The sequence below is a fragment of the Leptodactylus fuscus genome, chromosome 5 (assembly GCF_031893055.1).
Source record: "Leptodactylus fuscus isolate aLepFus1 chromosome 5, aLepFus1.hap2, whole genome shotgun sequence".
Taxonomy (NCBI): Eukaryota; Metazoa; Chordata; class Amphibia; order Anura; family Leptodactylidae; genus Leptodactylus; species Leptodactylus fuscus.
In genome coordinates this window covers 72,639,475-72,658,466 of record NC_134269.1, presented here as the reverse complement: position 1 = coordinate 72,658,466, position 18,992 = coordinate 72,639,475, and the positions used below count along the sequence as shown (strand labels likewise).

The 18,992-nt window shown below is 39.5% G+C and overlaps 1 protein-coding gene across 2 annotated transcripts in view; it reads left to right on the top strand.

Moving 5' to 3' along the window:
- Nucleotides 1-18,051, top strand: part of TRPM7 (transient receptor potential cation channel subfamily M member 7) — an 80,719-nt gene extending 62,668 nt beyond the window's left edge. For both annotated transcript variants that reach the window (XM_075273359.1, XM_075273358.1), the window contains 18 exons: nucleotides 5-179; nucleotides 1,672-1,798; nucleotides 2,661-2,845; nucleotides 4,058-4,190; nucleotides 4,973-5,676; nucleotides 7,439-7,521; nucleotides 7,787-7,883; nucleotides 9,287-9,360; nucleotides 11,009-11,049; nucleotides 11,314-11,342; nucleotides 11,426-11,476; nucleotides 11,920-11,985; nucleotides 12,473-12,756; nucleotides 14,134-14,216; nucleotides 14,578-14,783; nucleotides 14,961-15,012; nucleotides 15,130-15,236; nucleotides 16,966-18,051. In XM_075273359.1, the coding sequence (XP_075129460.1) occupies nucleotides 5-179; nucleotides 1,672-1,798; nucleotides 2,661-2,845; nucleotides 4,058-4,190; nucleotides 4,973-5,676; nucleotides 7,439-7,521; nucleotides 7,787-7,883; nucleotides 9,287-9,360; nucleotides 11,009-11,049; nucleotides 11,314-11,342; nucleotides 11,426-11,476; nucleotides 11,920-11,985; nucleotides 12,473-12,756; nucleotides 14,134-14,216; nucleotides 14,578-14,783; nucleotides 14,961-15,012; nucleotides 15,130-15,236; nucleotides 16,966-17,087 (2,619 nt within the window). In that variant the 3' untranslated portion in view covers nucleotides 17,088-18,051. The remainder of the gene's footprint in view (nucleotides 1-4; nucleotides 180-1,671; nucleotides 1,799-2,660; nucleotides 2,846-4,057; nucleotides 4,191-4,972; nucleotides 5,677-7,438; nucleotides 7,522-7,786; nucleotides 7,884-9,286; nucleotides 9,361-11,008; nucleotides 11,050-11,313; nucleotides 11,343-11,425; nucleotides 11,477-11,919; nucleotides 11,986-12,472; nucleotides 12,757-14,133; nucleotides 14,217-14,577; nucleotides 14,784-14,960; nucleotides 15,013-15,129; nucleotides 15,237-16,965) is intronic.
- Nucleotides 18,052-18,992: the final 941 nt, after the last annotated feature.

Sequence of the window (18,992 nt, the reverse complement as noted above, 5' to 3'; positions counted from 1 at the left end):
ACAGGTTGCGAATATGTTTTATATTGTGGTCATTATGGCTATTGTACTCTTTAGTTTTGGTGTTCCAAGACAAGCAATTCTTTATCCATATGAAGGACCAAGCTGGACCCTTGCTAGGAATATTGTTTTCCAGCCTTATTGGATGATGTTTGGTGAAGTGTATGCTTATGAAATAGATGGTAATTATTATTATTTTTTTTTTTCAGTTATTGAGCGGAAATATAATAGACATTTAATGAAGAAAACGCTAGAGCAAACAGTTACTACTTGAATTTAATTTTTTAGAGGCCCTCTGTGTATAAAAATCATTGTGAGGATGAATTACTCCACTCTTACATAAAGTTTTAATGAAGCTCCCTTATGTTGCTTTATTTTATTTATTTTTTTTAGGCCAAGTAAATGCTAAGAAAAAATATGTTGCCATTTTAGTCCAACCACATGTCAGAACTTGGAAAGTTTGGCACCAACCCCTATCCGATCTGAGCTGTAGTTACAACTCTCCGCCACTACATGCAGAATGGAGCTGTGCTTTTGGGTCTATTCTCTGTTTTGGAGCCAATGGCCAGCAGATATTGATGGCTTGTTCCAAAGGAAATGTTAGCAATATTAACCGGGAAATCTATTTTAGTCTAAGGCCCCACGGGCCGTAATCGCAACGCTGCAGAAAGAACCGCAGCGTGAGCACACTGCGGTTCTTTCCGCAGCGCTTTCAACAGAAAGTTTGCAGAGTTTTCCTCTGCAGACTTTCTGGTACAATTATATCTATGGGAAAGCCGCCGGCGTTTCCGTAGATATAATTGACATGCTGCGATTTGCAAAGCCGCAACAGCTTTGCAAATCGCAGCATGTCCGCGCTACATTTTTTTCCACAAAGTGGGCATGGGATTCGCATGAATCCCATCCCCTTTGCTTGCACTGTAAAATGCCGCAATTTTACCCGCAGCGTCTCCGCTGCGGGCAAATTGCTGCGTTTAGGTCCCGTGGGGCCCTGGACTTAAGGCTGAGGCCTCATGTTGTGGAAACACAACTTTGTTTTTGTTGCAGATTTTGCTGTTTTTTTGTTTTTGGTTTTTTTTTTTGAGCCCACCAACTTGTAGATTACATAAAGTGAGAAAAAGACATCAGGCATAAGCTGCTGAGAGGAGGAGATAAGAATACACATTTAGGTTAAAGCCCCACATTGTGGAAACCTTTCTTTGTTTTTTGTTTTTTTGTTTTTTTTCTGTAGATTTTGCTGTGTTTTTTTGAGCCAAATCCAGCAATATACTGAGCAGAAGAATTCGTACTACTTATATATTTTCCATTCCTTTTGTAGTGTGCTTTGGCTCAAGAAACTGCAGAAAAATCTACAAAAAAAAACAACACAAAAAACTTAGTTTCTGCAATGTGGGGTCTTAGCCTTAAATGAATGGGAGCTGATATGGAGTAAAATGACTACACGGAATGGAGATGTCTGCTGCTTGCTTCATTCTGTGTGTCAACTGCTAAGAAATGCTGATGGGTTGGATACCCAACACCAACAAAATTTTTAGGCAAAAGCCTCTAAAACCCCTTGAAGCTAACCCCCCATTGTGAGTGCATTTTAAAAATATTGCTTTACATGAAATGTATAGTGTGTGTGTGTGTGTGTGTGTGTGTGTATAAATAATATGTATGTTCTTGTTTTTCTAGTTTGTGCCAATAACTCTGAGGTGAAAGATTTGTGTGCTGTTGGTACATGGCTGACTCCGTTTCTTCAAGCTGTCTACCTCTTTGTGCAATATATCATTATGGTGAATCTTCTCATAGCATTTTTCAAGTAAGTTTTTATTGCTTCTGTTTTAAAGCGAGTCTGTCACCAGAACCCAGCACATCAGCCCAACCCTGCATCTGAAATGAAAATTGCATTAACCCAAAAATCTTATACATAGCATAATATTTTATGATCTCTTTGGTGGAAAAAGGTTGTTGCTGCTTGAAGCAATGCCAACGCCCTCATTGCTCCCAAAGAGCATTTGTATACTGACGAAAAACTGCAATATCTTGGCAAAGATGGCACAGATATCACAAGGGCAAAACACAGCTTAATTTGGGTGACCCTAAGCCATCTGTCTCCAGGACTGTGGTTATAGGATGAGTTCTGGTAACGCCTCCCCTGGAGCGGAGTCTCCCACCAGGTGAAACATATTAAACCAGCAACAAAGATGGGTCAAGCATACCTTAATGTATTCCCCTTTTGCTATGAACATTTGTGCTTCTTGCCGACAAACCTCATTATAGTCAATGGTCCGCCTGTCTCCATATGTAACTGATAGTTTAGCGATCCCCCAACTGACCAGAACAATGGACAGTCAATGACCGTGTGAACTTGGTGTCATATTGTCAATGGATCCTGTGTTATCTGCCCAAGATTTATAATAAATGTGTTATGTTTCATTATAATATTGCCTCTGATAATAATGTGAATAATGAAGTGTTTTCTACAAGCCAAAAGTGTATATTGTGATGTGGTTCAGAATTTCAGTTTCTTCACAGCATTATCAATGTAAAACAATACCACCTTTCATATATATACACACATTATATATATATATATATATATATATATATATATATATATATATATATATATACTCTTGCAAATAATACATTTTGCTTTCTCTGTGTGTTCTTCATTTTAGCAATGTGTACATCCAAGTGAAGGCCATTTCAAACATAGTGTGGAAGTACCAGCGCTACCATTTCATTATGGCTTATCATGAGAGGCCTTTCTTGCCACCACCTCTGGTAATATTCAGTCATTTGTCTTCCCTTTTCTGCTTTGTATGCAAACAACGAAAGAAAGACAAACATTCGCATGGACCAAGTAAGTTTTTGCAAATCATTTCCTCGTATTTTATGCAGAAAATGCGCTCTTGCTGGTTGTATGCAAACTTGGTCTTGTATGTTACATGTGATCTGTAATGATACTCTTCCTCCTTCCCTTCTAGTACCAAAGTTGTTCATTCTCCCCATAAAAAAGTCTCTCTAAATTGGGGATGTTCAAGCCAAAACTGGCTGATTTATGTCATTTCTCTTATTTTTGTCTGACTGCTGGGATGAACTGTTGTTTTTTTTTTTTTTTTTATTTATAATGTAGATTGTGAGCCCCACATGGGGGGAAAAAATGTACATTGTGAGCCCTATCAGTATGTCTTTTTTGGAATATGGGATGGAAATCCATGCAAACAAGGGGAGAACATACAAACTCCTTGCAGATGGTTTTTTGCCCTTGGCGGGATTTGAACACCAGGACCCCAGTGCTGCAAGGCTGCAGTGCTAACCACTGAGCCACCGTGTGGCCCCAAACCGCTTGGTTTTCTACAAGTGCATGAAGAAAATATGAAACGTATTTCTAGCTAGCAGAAATCAGGGAAGCAAAAAGAAAGTACTTCAGCCCTATCCTGTAGATCAGTTCCCCAAGGAAGCCTCCTTCATTTAGGGCTAAACACAAAAGTTGCACAAGTACTCTTTGCAGATTTAGGGTTAGTTCACACAGGGCAAGAGGGGGCGGATTTTGAAGCAGAATCAGCCTCAAAACCCGCCCCCTCACAATGGTGGTATATGTAGACCGCTAATGTTCTTTTTTTCAGCGAGTGGTTTGTTCCTGCTTGCGGAAAAAAGCGAGCTGCCCTTTCTTCAGGCAGATTCCGAGGCTCATTCAGCTGTGGCATCTGCCTCACGACAGTACCCTCCAGGTTAGGCCCATTCATTTGGGCCTAATCTGGAGCAGAAAGCCCTGACTGAATTGGTTCACGCAGAACCCTGTGTGAACTAGCCCATACATTGAGTCTCTACAGCTAAACAGTTTACAGCTTGTGTGGTTCTGTGTTTTTGTTTTGTTTTTTTTTCTCTTTTTGTTCACCTTTTTTTAGACTTTGGTGTGCAGCATGTAGGTCAGTTTTTGGCACAAATAAAAGCCATAATTCTGGCACCTCAAGAGTAGTAAATCTGCCTCATTGACTTCAATTTTTATGGAGTAATAATTTTGGTAGTCCCTCTCTTTTATCACATTAAACTCTACATTTTTCTTTTTTAGAATTATTTCTAACTGAGGAAGACCAGAAGAAGCTTCATGACTTTGAGGAGCTGTGTGTCGAGATTTATTTCAATGAAAAAGATGATAAATTTCATTTGGGAAGTGAAGAGAGGATTCGTGTCACATCTGAAAGGTACATGTCATACCTTTTTTATAATAATAATAATAATAATAATAATTTATTATTATTTATTATATATATATATATTTTTTTTTTAAACCGTGTTAGCTATATTATTTCTAGAGATATCACTGGTTGTAAACCGTCGTTATTGAGATATTTATTTGATGTTTATTATGCAGCTGCACAATTTCACATTTCATATGACGCCAAAAGTAAATTTCTGTTTAATAACGCCAGAGATATAATTGTTCTGAAGTGAGCCCTCCCCTCATGTTCTCTACGTATTACACAGCCGGTACTCTAAACACAGTAACATTCAGTAAGAGACAAGTACAGATCTTAATACAGAAGCAAGGAAAGAATAAAGATATGCATAATTTCATAGAAAGAAGACAACATTTGTTAAGAGTATAAGCTAGAGAGCTATTTCCAGCTGTGCTGAAATTAGGGAAGGTAGGGCAAGTCCCAAACTCATGGGGACTTCTCCTGTTATCTTTGTGGCTAGCACATGGGTGGTGGTCAGTGGGTTGCCCTGCAACATTTCTTTGTATGCCAAAAAACCTTTAAAATTAATGTATCGCTGGATTGGCTGTATTAAATAATCATATTGTTTATGGTCACGACTGTTGGCAAACCATGGTACAGCTCAGTTAATTACTTTGTTTCTTGCGATGACTTGGCTCATGACCCTTTATTTGGAATCCCTATTATTGAGCCGTGCATGTATCTAAATTGCGTAGGCAGTTTATATGCAGTTTTGTTGGTCTTAATTTGTCCTTTTGGTTTTCTAGGGTTGAACAGATGTGTATACAAATCAAAGAAGTTGGAGATCGAGTTAACTATATAAAGCGTTCTTTACACTCTTTGGATTCACAGATTGGACACTTGCAGGACCTCTCTGCCCTTACTGTGGATACATTGAAAACTCTTACTGCACAAAAAGCATCTGAGGCCAACAAGGTTCACAATGAAATCACCCGTGAGCTTAGCATTTCAAAGCACTTGGGGCAGAATCTGGTTGACGATGGTCCTCTACGCTCCTCTATGAGGAAAAAGCATAGTGTTAATAACTTTTTTGGCTCATCATTTCCACAAGGAAGTCCCGAGGCCAACAGTAACTTTCTATTTAACATTTCTTTGAGAGATGAAAGAAATACTGTAGGAAAAAAGGTGGGTGACTTATTTCCACCACAGAGAGAAAAACTAAATATTCCAGGTGCTGGTCCATCTGGAAGTGCCTTAGTTTCTACTGATGATTGTCCTACAGAACTGCCAAACAGTGCACAGGTTGCTGTATCGCTCACTGAGAAACCGAATCCTGGCATCTCCACCAGTAGTATGCCAAGCTGTGCTTCACCTTCAGCTACCTTTTTTGTAAGCACGCCAAACCAGCCAAGCTTGAAAAATCAAATGGAAATGGCATCAAAGCTGGAAATGTCTCTCCAACCAAGACCCTCAAGGGCAGATAACACTGTGGAATTTGGTGCATTTGTTGGTATGTAGATTACTTACTTTTAGTTTCCTTTTGTGTGTCCTAATTTTGATTGGGGATTTTTTTTTTTTTTTTATAGCTTCTCGGTAACCATTATTGACCTATAAAGTAATTTATAGTACTTCCTTTTTCCTGAATTCCATAGGACAGAGACAGCAGAATGTCACATAAATTGTTCTCTAGAAAGCTGGCAGAGGAAATTGTTATGTAGATTCTTGACTGTGGGGTCTTGCGTTAAAACTGTTGTAGATGGGAGGTGTAGGTTAAAATGTCTTTCTCCTCAGTACTATTCCACTTCTAATCTCTAGATTGATTATAGTATAGTATATAAAAAAACAATTATTCCCTGTAACCAGGATAAGGGATCAAGGTCACGGTACTGGGGTTCTGACCACTAGGTTCCCAGCAATGAGGAGAGTGGGTCCAGTTTGAGATTGCAGTCCTGCAGACCCTGTGATCAACAGTCACATGGAGGAGGTATGGGGGATTTTTTTTTTAGTTCCCTTCCTCCTCTTCACTGGAAGACTTGAAGGTTGGAGCACCAGCAGTATGATGATTATCCTCTCTCCACAGGAGATAGGATAAATCTCTCCTATTAGGTTTAGTTCACACGGGCACCGAATAGCATATTTTGGTCCTGATTTTGACGCAGGAAGCCGCGTCAAAATCGGGACCAAAATACACCTGCCACAACTGTTAGTTGCGGCTTTCTGCTCTGGAGTAGGTCCAAAATGAATGGGCCCAGTGTGGAGGGTGCTGCCGCAAGGCAGATGCCGCAGCTCAATGAGCATCAGAATCCGCCAGAAGAAAGGGCAGCTCACTTCTTTTTTTCCCGTGAGTGGCAACATGCCGCTCACGGAAAGATCACTAGCGGTCTTTATAGACCGCCATTGTGAGGGAGCAGATTATGACATGGATTCCGCGTTGTAATCCGTCCCCTCTGTGCCCATCTCAACGAGCCCTTAATGGGAAAGCCCTTTTTAATCATTTTATTTTGCTGTTAGCTTTAACTTTTTTCCAATTCATCCAAAACAGGCCTTGATTCACTGACTTCACTGTCCTGGTTTTCAGGGCTAAAAATTTTGATGACCTATATCCTTAGAATGGAGTAGACGGCAGACAGTTCTTTACTTGGTTTATGCTTGGGATAGGTGATCAATGTTTTTAGCATGGAAACCCCCTTTAAACTCTGGGTAATAATATGGTCTGAAAGTTGTTTGTCAGTGAAAGGTTGCTATGACCCCTTCAAGTAAAACCAACATGGCAGGGGTACCCGGGAGCTTCACATTCACTTGCATTGCAGGTTCATTTTTGTTCCCCAGTTATGGTTCTCCTTATAAAGCTTAGATAACATTATACTGTGTAGTCCAGCAGTCAGACTTGGTCACTCATCTTTGATACAGGTACTAAAATGCGACTGTAATACTTTAGTTTGAAATGGCCCAAGTCAGACTTTCAGTCCCTTTCCATAAGATATGAGGTAATGTATAATTCTAATAAAATGACCTTTAATAATACAGTATTAGGATAATAATTTAGCATGATGCGGCTTACCACTAAGGGTACATTCACACATAGGAATCCATGTCACATTCCACTCCAAATCTGAAATTGAAAGTAATGGGAGGCAGCAATAGCAGCAGGACATTGACAAAAAAAATAAGCATCCCACTCAATCATGCAGGAATTCCTCTTCATTTCCGCCATGTGAACTTAGCCTAACATGCTCTAAATGCTCGTCTCGTCTTTGTTTTCTGTTTATAAGGTCACAGAGACACTATGGTTCTGCAGAAACATCTTAAAACTCCTGAGAACGAAGCTGAAGAAGACGTAAACCCTGAAGATTTGGTAAGAATTCAGTACATTTCTAATAAATTGGCTCCACACGTGGCAAAATCCACGCCTAATATCCTGAAATTGTAATTGTGTGTTCTGAAGAATGGGCATGTTTCCAATAGTCTAAGCAGATTAGAGTTTTTTTGTACTATATATGTACAGTAACCTTTATTGTTGTTAATGGGTTATACACTGTAATTTGCTTTACTTCTAATATCTCCAACATTTGACAAGACAATAGAAGTCTTTTTAATAAACAGCTTTTCTTTTCTTATAGATGGAATTACATCCTCATTCCACCTTGAAGCAAGTGAAGTCCTGTGCTGGGATTACAGAGTTCAGTAAAATCTCCCAGTCTTTGCGGCTAGATCAAAGTGAGTCAGGCCAATATATTGACACATCAGTACTTTACCATGTCATACAGACAAATATTTGAGATTTTTTAATAATGAAATAGTCAGTTGCCAGTATGACTAGAAAAATAAAATATAGGGTTTTTTTTTGTTTGTTTTTTTTTTCTTTTTACGCCACAACAGTGGAGTAATCCAGGGCAACTGAAGTCCTGGGTTCAAATCCCGCCAGGAACAACATCTGCAAGGAGTTTATATGTTCTCCCCGTGTTTGCATGGATTTCCTCCCATGCTACAAAGACATACGGATAGGGAGAAATGTACATTGTGAGCTGTATGTGGGGCTCACAATCTACATTTAACCCCTTCCCGCCGATGGCATTTTTGATTTTCGTTTTTGACTCCCCTCCTTCTAAACCTCATAACTTTTTTTTATTTCTCCGCTCCCAGAGCCATATGAGGTCTTAATCTTTGTGGAACAAATTTTTCTTCATGATGCCACCATTAATTATTCTGTATAATGCACTGGGAAGCTGGAAAAAAATTCAGAATGGGGTGGATTTGAAGAAAAAAATGCATTTCTGCGACTTTCTTACGGGCTTCGTGTTTGTTTGTTGTTTTTTGGGGGGTTTTTTTGCGTTTATTAGACCCCCTAGGGGTCTTGGACCCCAGGGGTTCTGATCACTAATGCTAATGCATTGCAATGCATTGCAAAATACCGGCACTTCTATTGGAAGCTATGTAGCATAGCCTGCAATAGAAGTAATGTAATGACAAGCCGGGGAGCCTTCACAAGGCTCCCGGCTGTCATAGTAACGCGACACTGGCCTCGGAGCTTACTCTGGGTGCCAGTGATCACCGGGAAAATGGCGCCTCGGTCAGCTTTGACCGAGGTGCCGGAAGAGTTAATGCCTCCGATCGGTCCGGGGACTGATCGGAGGCATTAGCGCCAGTTGTCTACTGCGTAAAAAAAAAAAACAAAACTGTGGAGTAAGCCAATAATAAAACTTACAAACCCAGGGCTTCTACCTATTTAAGTTGCAGTTGCAGAAAAAATAGCATCTAACATTTTTACAAAGAAATCTCCACATCCTGGAAAACGGCGCGTGGTGTGTAGGGTTTGGATCATTGGCTTTGCCAGATTTATCATTTGGTGTAAATGATGTCTGAGGTCTGTGCCAGGTATGAACTGGTCATTTCAATGCTGATTTAGGAGGAGATGATCGCCTTGTAATGAAGCTGTAGTCAAGACAAAGGGACATGAAATGCTGAAAAATGAGTTATCCTATTTAGTTATTAGTATGATATATATATATATATATATATATATATATATATATATATATATATATATATATATATATATATATTGGCATATGTTTTTGCGAAACTGAAAAAGCTTATCACAAGCTCTTTATTTTGTTTAGTGCATGCCAGTAGCCGACGAGCCTCACTAACAGAGGAGACAAATGTAGATGACGCCAAAGAAACCTTTCTAGCGGTTTGTACTTTTTCCTCTTTTGTTGTAGCGTTGTAATATGCAGTTGCCCTGGAGTATGGTCAGATAGCTGAGTGATAGCCTTGAGTGAATGTGTTGGTGCTTTATTTAACAGAGGCAGATCTTTGGAAGCTTGCGGGAAATAATCAGAATCAAGGGCAGTGTGTTACATGAGCAGTGTGAGAAAAGGTCATGACTGTGGACTGCGTAACAGAGTGCCCTAGTTTTGCTAACCCTTTTGTTGTCATAGTGCCCTCAAGTTGGCAGCCTTGCTCAGTTTAGCAATGCAAAGTCTATAGTGTGTGCAAACATTCACGTGTATTAGTATAGTACATATTAAACAATATCTGTTAGCAGAATATGCTGTCCTATGTAAGGGCAGCATATAACAAATAGCATATTGTATCTTTTAATATTCGGAACAAAACAATGGTAGAATACAGAAGTTGCCTATTTAAGAGCAGAACACTGCCCTGCCCCCATATGCACTGATTGACATATTTCTCAGTATATATGTATAGAAGGGAGAGTGGTGGAAATTCTGTCCATATGAACTTTGTGCACCCTTAACTAAGATTGTGCTGTATTATTTCATCATGCCGTTTTGACTCATATGGCCACAGCTTGTATCTGTAATATGCTGCCCTTTCGGGGAACAGTATATTCTGCTGATAGACCCACTTGCAGTAGCACCTTTCAGGCTGTTAAGTCCATTCTAGTCCCACACCTTTGCTTGCAAAGGAGAAACGGCTGCACCTAGAGGGTGCAATGACTACTTTACAGATACCTGGAAAGACATCTTACACACACTTTGAGTTCCGTCTCAGAAGTTTTTGTACCCATAAGACTGAGCTCACTTTCCACTTCAGACAAGAGGCTATTGGTGTGTCTGTACTAAAGTAAGGAGAAAAATTCTCAAAACCTATTTTTTGTGTACTTATTTTAGCTGTTTGGTGTGCTCTCACCTGTTTTTACCACCACTGGTACTTTGACAGACATCTTTTTTCCTCCCCATATAGCAACAGTGCTCCTATATTTACTAATGCGTACAAAAATAAAATACAAGGCATCCTGTTTCATGTCCCTCTTTCATAATTTACACCTCCAACTTACCCCATGACTTGTGTTGTCAGCATCTAGAGGGGTCCCAATACATAGATTAGTATCATTTAAATATATTTGGCAATCCATATCAATGTCATGAATGTGTAGTGAATAGTGAAAACTCTTTTTAGTGCTAAATTCCTAAGCCAAGAAAAAATGGATTTATGGCTGACTGTGTAATGTATGGATGACTTAGGCCTAACAGATATGCAGCTGCACATATGTACTGGTTTTGTTCTGGTTCATATTGAAGCCCCAAAAAGGGAATTTCCCTCTATGATGATGATGATGCGCCACAATAGGATAGAACAGATGTAGTATTCTGGGGTTTCCACATCTATGTGATAGCCATGCTACCTTACACACACTGTTCCGTGTCACATAGAACAGTACATGACCATACAAAACAGCAGTTTGTATGTAGTGAACACACAGAGCTTTGAACTCTATACAACACAGAATAAAGACAGCCACCTATTTTAGAAAAACTTGTATGCTATACTTTCCCTCTCCACGTTGTAACATTGCATGTATATTTCTTTTACAGGATTGGTTGCAGTCTCATTCATCATCTGCAAGTAAACCAAAGTAAGGCTCGACCCCTTCCCAGTCACATAGAATGAAATTATATAGAAATCTGTCTTAAGCTGTGTGCATTACTTACCTTACCATAAGGCTTCAGACATGTCATTTTTGATAGCTTTGTATGGCATATCATAAAAGACTTGTATCGCATAAATGAGTATGTGCTGCCTTTCAGAAAATACAAAACTATTCATGGCATGGCCATACTTTGTTGTCTTTTATCTTTTCTTACACATGAATTTTTATGCTTATGTCTTCTCCATACAGACCCCCAGCAGAGGAGGACGCCTTGAATGGTAAGTGTCTCCTGACAATACACAGAAGAATTCATATAATATAATAATTCTTTGTTACTAAACCTTAAACCTTTCTGTTGTAGGTATTGGCTCACCCTTCAAACCAATAGTGGACATCAATTATTGCTATTCAGGTTAGTTCCTTGTTGTAAGTACACACTATCAATGGTTCAAAGGATTTTTCTGAATTTACGTAATGATGATCCTATCCTCAAGATAAGTTATCAATATCTGATTGCTGGTGGGTCCAGTACCTGGGACCCTCACAGATCAGCTGTTCGGAGTGGCAGTGGGGCTCATGTGAGTGCTCTTCTGCTTCTCGGGCCAGTGATCATTTGGCGCTTGTTTGCAGCTCATTCCCCTTCACACAAATGGGCTGTAATACCAAGCACAGCATCTTCTTAATGTGCAGAGCTGTACCCGGTATTCAGTGAAAAGGCCACAGTGTTCACGCTGATCAGTCAGAGCCCCAGGTGTTAAACCCCGCAGTCTGTAAGGATGGATAATCAATACTTGTATCCCAGAAAACCTTCTCAATGTGAAATACTGATTTCCTAACAAATGTCATCTTACACAGCTGTTGAACGAAACAACCTAATGCGATTGGCCCAAAGTATTCCTTTCACCCCTGTTCCTCTCAAAGGTAAGATTTCATTGTTTGTTACTGCGACTTGTAAGGGCAACATATTTGCACATTTTGGTATCTTCTGACTAATGGACGGATTCGGAGATAGCAGTGGGCTTATAGTTATAAGCATAGCAGAGGGTTATTAGGAGAGTAGACTTGTACTTGTTAATAATAGTGGCCTTGCATAATAGACCTGCTTTACTCCTCATAGTGCAGACTGGGGTAGTTTTATCCAGTTTTACTTGCCACACTGCCATCTTGTGGCAGAATCCTGTTATAGAAATGTAGAAAAGTTTGAAGAGAAGTAAGCCAGACATGATGATGATTTTCTTAGTTTTGCATTACAACCTCTAACTTGTATATACACCACTACAATCTACATACACAAATAATGGTGATTTCAGACCTATAGAATTGCTATTGAATGTCTGTTACTTGAACCACTGCTGCTATTTTATGTCTTCCTGGAAATTATGTATTCTCTTATATGTAAATATTACAGGAGAGCTGGTCACGGTGTATCGCCTGGAGGAGAGTTCTCCTAGCATCCTAAATAACAGCATGTCCTCCTGGTCACAGAGGGGTCTGTGCGCCAAGATCGAGTTTCTGAGTAAGGAAGAAATGGGAGGAGGATTAAGAAGGGCTGTGAAAGTGGCATGTACTTGGTCAGAGAATGACATCCTGAAGGCTGGACATCTCTACATCATCAAGTCCTTCCTTCCTGAGGTGGTGAATACCTGGTCAGGGGTGTACAAGGAAGATACTGTTCTGCACCTCTGTCTTAAAGTAAGTACCGTATTTTTCGGACTATAAGACGCACCGGACCATAGGTTTTAGAGGAGGAAAATAGGGGAAAAAAAATTTTAAGCAAAAAAAATTGGTAAAATATTTAATAACCTAATATAATATTTCACCAATGTAAATAGAATCGGGGGTTTTCGGACACAGGGATACCAAATGTGTATGTGTTTCAACAGTAATGTTTTTGTTTTATATGTATTCTAGGGATATGGGGTGATTTGAACATATATATGTGTGTGTGTGTGTGTGTGTGTATAATATATCATGCACTTTGTGCACAGGTTTGGCATCCATGGTTGGAAAGAGACACCCTGCAGTGAAGCTATGCAAGAAGAGAAAAAGGGGCGGGCCAGACGGGTGAAGGAGGTGTGGTTTTCTAAGCAAACTTGAAAACACGCCTCTTTCACCCGTCTGGCTCGTCCCTCCTTCACTGCCTCTCAGATCTTGCTCCTACAATGAAGCCACACAGGCAGGGAAGTAGGGGCGGGCCAGACGGGTGAAGGAGGCGTGGTTTCAAGCTTGCCGAGAACCACGCCTCCTCCCGTTTGGCCCGCCCCTCCTTCCCTGTCTGTGTGGCTTCATTGCAGGAGCCAGATCTGAGAGGCAGTGAAGGAGGGGCGGGCCAGACGGGAGAAGGAGGCGGGGTTTTCTCGGCAAGCTTGAAACCACGCTTCCTTCACCTGTTGCGGCCCGCCCCTACTTCCCTGCCTCTCAGATCTCGCTCCTGCAATGATGCGACACAGACAGGGAAGGAGGGGCAGACCAGGCAGGCACCGTGCTGCTCTCCTTTTGATTTGCACAGGCGGGACACAGACGCTGCACACGCTGCATTCGGACTATAAGACGCACACACATTTTGCTCCCATATTGGGAGGAAAAAAAGTGCGTCTTATAGTCCGAAAAATACGGTATTTGAGTTCTAAAGTGGATTTTTGCTATTAATGACGCATTATTATGAATATCAGACCTGCAGGGGTCCAATGCCTGCACCTCCACCTATTAGCTTTTTTTCTGCTGCAGAACTCTAGGAAGTCCACAGCACAGCATACAGAGCCTTCTGCTTCCAGCTCTGTACACTGTATTCAGACTGTATACTGCCTACTGGTTCATTTTATTTAGACCATCTTTTGGCACATCCTAAGTATTCAGTTGGTCAAGGAAGGCACAAAAAAGTCTAAAATGCTCTTAAAGGGAGTCTGTCAATAGAATCCAGGATGTAGGTTAGGGTCACCTGAATCAGTGTTTTCCCATTGCCTCCACTGCCAAGATATTGCTGTTATTGTCTGTATGAAAATCTGCTTCTTCTATTTGGATGCACCGAGTTGAAGTTGTCAACTTTCGCTAATGCATGCTCTCTTTTAGGAAATACAACAGCAAAGGGCAGCACAGAAAATGACATTTGCCTTCAATGCAATGAAACCCAAGTCCATCCCATACTCTCCAAGGTACAGGGTCTCATCCCATTATAGTTGTCTCCACGTTACTGGGAAAGAAAGTCTTTCACTTTGACATCTGAATATAAAACTAAACTTCAAATCTTTGTATGCCGGTTACAGTAATTTTGAGATAAGTATCATTAGATTAGAATCTTATAATATGATTGATGACTGTTTAGTCCCATTTGTACAATAATGCGCAGTACGAAGTATAAGCCATCTGTATTAACACAGGGAAAGCCTGGCTTAATCTTCAGCTGTGGAATCCTGTTTCAGGGTCTGAGCTAAAGGGGTTTTCTGGTCTAAAAATATTGCTGAGCTATCCCAAGAGTATTTCAATTTGAGCTTTTTGTATGTTTTCCATCTGCAGGTTTTTGGAAGTGTTTTTGTTATATTGTCATTCGGCCGGGCAGTGGTTTGCAATCGAGGAGTGTATGAATGGAGAGTTCCGAAAATATAACAACAACAATGGAGATGAGCGTGTTCCAACCAATATGTTGGAGGAAACCATGTTGTCTTTCAGTCATTGGACCTTTGAATACACAAGAGGAGAACTTTTGGTTCTGGATTTGCAAGGTAAGACTAAGAATTTTTTTTTTTTTTTTTTTTTTTTTTAAATCTAGTATGGATTCATTTTTTTTTTTTTTTTTTTTTTTTTTTTTTTTTTTAAATTATGGATATCATAGTATGCACTTCAGAGTTGAATACATCAGATGTTCGATACAAATTTAGTAACTTTTTATCTATTTACAGGTGTTGGAGAAAACCTTACTGATCCTTCAGTTATAAAGTCTGGAGAGAAAAGGCAAGTTATTGACTAAAATATAACGTAGATTTACTATTATTTTGGAAACCTCTGGAATGTCTAGGTGTAAGGGATGTCATAGAAACATTCAGCACTAACATGGGTATATTTCTATAGGTCATCAGACATGATATTTGGACCAGCCAATTTAGGAGATGATGCCATTAAAAATTTCCGTGCTAAACACCATTGCAATTCCATCTGCAGAAAGCTTAAGCTTCCAGGTAAACTACATGTTACATTACTCACTAACTTATTTTGGAGACAGAAGGACAAATGTGGTACAAATGTGGTTGTAGTACTAGTCAATTCAGTGACATCTGCAGTATATCGTTTCTATATACACATTTCTAATACTAATAAATGTCCCGAAATTCTTGCAGTCTGATCTGTGTATAAGGCCTGTACAACTGCTATACACACGTCAGTTTACCCCCATATGACTAACTTGTCTGATATTCCTTATTGTTAGGAATTTGGTCAATAAAATTGAGTAAATTGCAAAATATCTATTGCATACTCAATCCTTGTGAAAAAATCTTTCCGAGATCTTCATTCAGTCTGCTAAGATTGGTGAAATAACTTTCTCTAACCAACTAGAACTAATGTTGGATCCGTACAAATGTAGTTATTGTAGTAATGATTCATTTGTTTCTTCAGGGCTCGTCTCCCATTTCCCACTCAGGTTTCTTCATAAATAAGCAATGAAGCTCCTGTAATTCTGATAGTCAGGGAATTTCAATTGAAGTAGATGTGTAACAAGCTCTTCATCTAATTAACTGTATAATTAAAAATTAATCTTAATCTTATTTTGAAGGTGGAGTTGGTAAATTTCTTTTCATTTTTTTTTATTTTTTTTTTTACTTCGCCCAAAACTGTCCTCAACTGTGACTTATAGTAATTTTGAGTTCTCATGCAAAGTGCGTTGCCAGCATAGCATTGGGAATTTAATTCCTTAATTGTGCTTATTAAAAATGTGGCAAGAATTTGCTCCAAAGTGTAAATCGCCTCTTTCAAAATGCACCATGTAAAATAAATGGTGAGAGGTTTTCAATCCCCTCACACCTCTGAAGTTACTGTGACTGGATACATTTCGCCAGTTTCGAGAATAGTGCCCTTTCTTAAATTGTCAAATTCATCAAGGACTTGAGACCATTTGATGAATCTGAGCCATCTAATTGCTAGTCAAAGAAATGTCAAGTTAATTTTAGATGGTTTTGATGAATAACATTTATTGCATGTGGTGAAAATTTTACTACTATTGTATCTAATATTGTGGAGCAGTATGATAAAATATGGACTCGCATGATGTCCAATATTTTTTTTTTTTTTTTATAAATTCTTTATTTTTAAACAAATTATCAATAAACAAACAATGGTATAACGTGGCAGTGACAGTAAATCATACAGAATAACATGTCCAAACGGACGAAACAAAAACATAGCGCGAGACTCAAAAGCAAACAAGAGACAGACAACCAAGATAGTACAAGGGGGGGTAGGGTTGGACTAGTGAACAGCGCCAAGCTCCAACCATCAACCATGTCAGCCCACCAGGCCTCTCGTGCGTCCCGGAGTGACGTGGTGAGGTCCCCCAGGACCCCGATGTCCTCAACCTTGTGAAGCCAGTGGCAGAGCGAGGGGGGATTGGGGGACTTCCAGAGCGCCGGGACGCAGGCCCAAGCCACATTAATTACATTACGGAGGGAAGACTTGCGATAAGTATGAAGAGGGAGGTCCGAGAGGTGGAGCAGGAAAAGGGCAGGTGGGAGAGGGAACTGAAGTGATGTTCAGTATCTTATGTCACTCTGAATCATGTGGGCCCCCAAATTCCTTTGTTGACGTTTAATGGTGTATTGACTCTCTACTTTGTCGCCATATGTGTAAACTGTTGTGTCGATGATGTCCCCCTGGTACTAAAACATTGCTTATCTGTCGTCTTTTTCTTTAAAGACTTGAAGAGGAATGACTACACACCAGACAAAATTATATTCCCTCAGGATGAACATCCAGATTCGACTGATACTGATGGTTCCACCAAAGAGTCAAAGAATTCTATCCGTTTAATGCTGTAACTGAGATCCCAGATATGGCTGAGCATTCTCAAGCCCTCAGAATAAGTTGGGTATTGCACATATGTGCATGCTGCTAGGAGTCTTGATGTTTTTCTGTTATGTCTACTTATTTTGTAAAGTAGATGACCTTACATGATGGGTCCTACCTTGGGCCTAGGCCTGAGTTTTAGCAGTCAGTTTATCCAGGTTTTGGGTAAACTACCATTTTGGAATGCCTTGTTAAATAGCTGGAGAAGTACATGAGGTTTCCTTTGGGGTTTTCAAACATGGCAACTTCCTATGGATACATCATAAGGCAGTGCATTGGTAATAAACATAAAATGGTGACTTGAGTTTTAACTGTGTATAGCGGCTATATTTTCTATATTTCAATTTTACCAGTTCTTTAGTAAAGCCATGATCAGCAGATGATTATTGTATTCTAGAACAAATGGGGAAAAATGTCCCTTCAAGTTGCCTTGTAAAGATAAGTGCTTTTCTAGTATATCATGTCTGCTTCAGAAGTTATCTTCCAAAGACCTCAAACTGTACAACCTGTATATCAAAAAAGAATGTATAAAATCTCTTAATTTTTTTTCAATGTATTTAAATGTCTGTACAAAGATCTTTATTGTTATGTGGTACCTGTTTTAATGAATTACTAAAGTGGTTGTAAATTATGAGACAATGCAATGCAACATGGCCAATGAATTGTAATCTAATTATTCCCAATGTTGAGAGTTTATGTCAAGAGACTTTTTTTTTTTTTTTTTTTTTGTTAAAGGTACTATATGCAGGTTTTAACTAAAGAACGAATAATTAAGTTCTATACATTTTTACTCTGTAGTGTATCTTATAGATACAATACTTATAAAGGCACGAACAAATTAGCTGTTAAAATTGTTTTATGTGGCTGGGGAAAAATGAAATATACTGTATACATTTTATATATCATTTAAATCTTTTAAAAAATCTAAAATAAATTTATTCTTCACACAAACTTATGTTTCTAAATAGTTTGCTGTAAATTTTGTCTTTACTGTTTAACAGGATGAATCAACTTAGGTATTGTATGAAAGGGATTATATCATTACCCCTTTTTTGAGGTAATGCCACGTCGGAATAGCCTTAAGACTATTCGTCCTCTACCTTTATAATACTGCTCTGCACTGCTGTTCCTTTGATATTCAGTTTTTTCCTTGTATGCAAATGAGTCTCCATATAGCACAGGGGGCGTCCCCTGTGCTGCCTGAAGACTCTCCAGCAACTCCTCCATCTTCTTCAGCCTCACCTCTCCGCTGTGTCCTGTGTGTCTTCACCACCAGGCCGAGTGTGCTTTCGGGATGGAAATCAGTTCTGCCATCAGGCTTTGGGCTAAGCCGACTGCACAACTATTCGGCCATTTTACCATGGCCACTTACACGAGCATACTGTTCCTGTAAGTGGCCACAGTAAAATAGCTGAACAGACATGCAGTCGGCTCTGCCTAAAGCCTGATGGCAGAGCTGACTGAGCATGCGCAGGATATCCATCTGGGCACTTTTTCCACTGAATGAGTGTTTTTATGACATTTGAATGCGGGAGGAGTATTTCAGTAATTTTTATTTATTTTAAATGTGTGGAATAGTAACCCTGGAAAATATATGCCACTGTGTACATATACAGTGTTATATGTCAGGAGATTTTTGAGTTTCAGTATATGCCACTACTTAAACACCTAGATACCTCCAATAATATGGGTAAGCATAGACTATATTGGAAAAATCCCAGGAAGCTTGTTGTTGCAGTTGCTTCTGGTGAAAATGTTGGTCTTGAACTTCAAAAGTGTTCAGGGAAATAAGTGCAGCGCAGCCTCGTTCCCATGATGGGCCATATTGGAAAAGGAAGAAGCAAGAGGAGTTATGCGCATGCTCAGTGAGAAAATCT